The 3,797-nt window shown below is 54.6% G+C and overlaps 2 protein-coding genes across 2 annotated transcripts in view; one reads left to right on the top strand and one right to left on the bottom strand.

The window, feature by feature from the left end:
- Positions 1–54: 54 nt before the first annotated feature.
- Positions 55–1,084, bottom strand: H310_13738 (hypothetical protein; the record flags this gene model as incomplete). The annotated part of the gene is made up of 3 exons (XM_008881364.1): positions 55–99; positions 126–781; positions 841–1,084. 3 exons carry the CDS (start codon positions 1,082–1,084, stop codon positions 55–57), a joined length of 945 nt encoding a protein of 314 aa, XP_008879586.1.
- Positions 1,085–2,958: 1,874 nt separating this feature from the next.
- H310_13737 (serine-tRNA ligase) overlaps positions 2,959–3,797 on the top strand; it is a 1,758-nt gene continuing 919 nt past the window's right edge. The window contains exon 1 of the mRNA XM_008881363.1: positions 2,959–3,750. Coding sequence (XP_008879585.1) covers positions 2,997–3,750 — 754 coding nt within the window. The 5' untranslated portion in view covers positions 2,959–2,996. The remainder of the gene's footprint in view (positions 3,751–3,797) is intronic.

Raw genomic sequence — 3,797 nt, 5'->3', positions numbered from 1 at the left:
GGGATTTCGGCAACCATGGTGATGTCCATGATCGGTGTGGTGTGGTACATTGTCTCAAGGTCGGTCCGGCTCATGAAGGTAACCCATGTTGGTGATGGGCTGCCATTGACAATCACCAGTCTCACTGGCTGAACTGTAGGGTGCCAGTCGGGGTCAGTGCGGAGCGGGAGAGCCTCGCCGGGTTCTCCCATGTAGATGGGCCCGTTGACAACGGACGCGTCTTGGGTAGGTTCTTCATCAGGCTCTTCGTTGTCCTTCGTCTCATTGTTGGACACTTCTTGACTTAGGGCGATCATGTCGATGCCGCTCTCGGTTGCCGAGAACATGAAGACGGCTACGTTGGAGTGGTCGTCCTTCCCGTCGGGCCAGTGTCCTTTGAGGTTCGGCCGGCCGTTCTCGCGGGCCTTCTTGCGGAACTCGGACTGCCAGTGCCCTTCCTTGCCGCAATAGTCGCAGGTGCCCTTGGCCGCGGAACGGTCGTTTTGTTCAGCTTGGCCGCTTCGGGACGCGCCACGGCCCCGGCTACGCCCACGACCACCGTTTCCTTGGTTGTCGCGTCCGAACAAGGCGCGGACTTCGTTGGCTTGGCCGCGTGGCGTCTTGATGGCGCCGTTCCCGACGGCGGCCTTCCTCTCAGCTTCGAGTGCGATCTTCGTCTTGGCGACGGTTTGTTCGCTGTCGGGTAAGTTGGGCAAGCGATCGACGAGGTGGCGGAACTCCCACAGCATCAAGGCAAGTAACTTGACCACTTGATTTGACTCCGTCTCTGCGGCTCTAACGTCTAATAGACGCTGGACAAGGATCTGGAACCGGTAGATGAAGTCCGGCAGAGTCTCTTACATGGGTCCCACGACAGCTTGGCCCACTCCATTGCCACCTGGATTTGGTCGACCTTCGTTGTTGGCTTATGTTGGGCTACCAGTGCGTCGTAGGCGATGCGGACGCGTGTGTGCCCATCGATGTATCGGTACTGGCTGGGCTTCAAGGTGTCGATGAGGATCCCGAATGCCTTTTGGTCCTCGCTGCTGGCGTCCAAGGCAGTTGACGTCGGCATTTGGGTAAGGAGTTGATGCATGCCCTTCATCATGAGCTTTCCGCGAAAATAGGTGTCCCATTCGCGGACACCTATTTTAACGGTCGTTCAGCTTGAGCGTGGCGGTGATGTTCGCCGTGGTACTTCTTGTTTGTAGGTGCCTTGTGTTGGGCTCAGAACCTCTTGAACTGACGTGTTTTGTAGTAAGGTCGTCGGTCGAGGAAGACAAAGGCAGCAGGCGGTTAGCCGGTGACTTAAGACCAAGAAGGGAAATCGACAAGTGAATTGATCCTTTAATAGACTTGTTTTGCTACATCCAGTTCTTCTCTTACTTGCGCATGCATGACGAGCTTGCAGCTCGCCCTTCAACGCCGCTATTCGGCCATTGGTGTTCATCATCAATGCAACTATGCAAACACAATCCCCGCCATGACCTTTCGTCACCCAGTTCTTTGTTTCCGGATCCGGTGGTTGCTTGGACTTCGGATCGCGACAAACTTCGACAGCCGTCGCCCTCTACTTGCACGCCAATTAGGGAGCCCGTGACAACGGAGCGTTCACGACGACGGTGGACACCAAGACGCTGAAGCTGGAACATAAGAACTGCGGCGACGTAATGGACGCGACCCCACATCAACCACAACTGTCAGTTTCGTCGCCGCAACATTGCTCGTGCGGCGGATGATAGCCCTTCGTCCCCTGTTACCCACCAGTACCCCGAGGAACTACCAAGTCTCGCACGACATGCCACTCCCCCCACGATCTCTCCCTCGACGTCCCGTACCGCGCCGCCGAAAAGGACCACCGGGGTTCATGGCAATGCAATAGGTACAGTACAATGTTGGACTTCGTAGTCAGCGCGCCGGACGGGCAGCTGGACGAAGGGTTGTTCGTTGGGTCTTTCTCGACGGCTTAGACTGGTTGGTCGTCGTGTCGGGGTGCCACCGAACAATGCTCGGTTGAATCGTAGATGTTCTGACTGGAGCATCCGCCCCGAAGTCACATACCATGGGTTTGGTACGATGAGCCCACCTGAATCTTGCTTTCCCAGCTTCCAAAGTCGTTAGATGCTGCGTCGCTGCTTCGAAATCCCGGGTGTATTGACCCCTGACGGAGAGATAGGCTGTAAATGGAGACAGAACTCACGGGAGTCAAAGGATATGAAAGCGATCACGGATGGAGTGATAATTGAACTGTCGACGCAAAAGGCTACCGCTTCAATCGACAGCACTTTATACGTACTGGCAGGATGTTGCGTAAAACTACATGCTAAGCAGCCTGTGCTCGTTCAAGATGGAGCATGCTAGGCGATCAACAATTCTTCTCATACCCCAGCAGCATGACCAAGGATCAAGTGTCGAGCCAAGGTGTACACACGCTTTGGCAAGATCACGGTCATCTATACAACCGACGCAGGGATCTTAGGCACCACAAGCCGACATTTCGCCGTCTGGTGTCGCTACTTTCTGCATTTTGGGTGGAGTGCCTACATGGGACGCACCGTTCCCGAGCTGTGTGCTTTTAGCTGCGTGTTGGCACTAGGCAGCACTAGGCAGCGTCTCTCGGGTGCTTGCTCGAACAGGCACCACAACAACTACAGCAAGCTATTGCTAGATGCTGTTGTAGCGGAGAGCCGTTGGCACAACTGTCAACCACCGTCGTTTCAAGCTAGCCATGGCACATAGTGGACTGACGACGACCTTCGACGGGACGGTGGCGATGCCATCGCCGCAGGAATCCGACGCGCTCGCGTGATTGGTTCGAAATCTCATGTGGAGAATGCACCAATGAAACGCACTCTTGCCAGTTTCGAACCATCATAATTCCATCTGCCAATTTGCAATTTAATAGCTTAATATTTGTATGGATTTACCTTTTTTGATTAAATTGTCATCGTCGACAGCTTATTTAAATACAGCACCCTGGCTTCCTTCGCCATTGGAATTTTGACCTCTCCTCCCTCATGCCGATCGACATCAACTTGCTGCGCGTGGAACGCGGCGGTAACCCGGAACTCGTTCGTGAAAGCCAGCGCAAGCGCTTTGCCGACGTCGATCTTGTCGACCGCGTCATTGCGCTCGATGAAGCGTGGCGCAAGAAGCAGGGTGACTTGGAAACCGTCAAGATGAACATGAACCGCCTCCAAGCGACCATCAAGGACTTGTACAAGGCAAAGAAGAAGGATGAAGCGCAAGAGTTGGTCGAACAGCGCAAGAAACTGGAGGAATCCGAACCTGCATTGAAGTTGGAAGCGGACGCCCTCAAGGAAGTCGTGGACCGCGAATTGTACAAGATTGGCAATATTGTGGACTCGTCCGTCCCGATCTCCCAGAACGAAGACGACAACGTTGTGACGGGAACATGGGGCACGTGCCGCCCGCATGATGACTCGCTGCATTACCACCACGAAGTTCTCCATCGCATTGACGGGTACGAGCCGGAAAAGGGCGTGCAAGTTGCAGGCCACCGCGGGTACTTTCTCAAGGGTTATGGCGTCATGCTGAACCAAGCGCTGATCATGTACGGCCAGCAGTTCCTAATGAAGCGCAAGTATACGCTCCTTCAACCTCCCTTCTTCATGAACAAGGACGTCATGGCCGGCGTTGCGCAGTTGAGCGAGTTCGACGAAGCCCTGTACAAGGTCACGGGCGCCGACGCGAACGACGAAAAGTACCTCATTGCGACGTCCGAGCAGCCCATGTGCGGTTTTCACAAAGGTACGGCATGCATCTGGTATTCTTTATATCCTGTGATCGGTTTTAAA

This window comes from Aphanomyces invadans (genome assembly GCF_000520115.1).
Source record: "Aphanomyces invadans strain NJM9701 unplaced genomic scaffold supercont1.56, whole genome shotgun sequence".
NCBI lineage: Eukaryota > Oomycota > Saprolegniomycetes > Saprolegniales > Verrucalvaceae > Aphanomyces > Aphanomyces invadans.
Note: the sequence above shows the minus strand (reverse complement) of the source record. Positions and strands in the feature narration are given on the sequence as shown.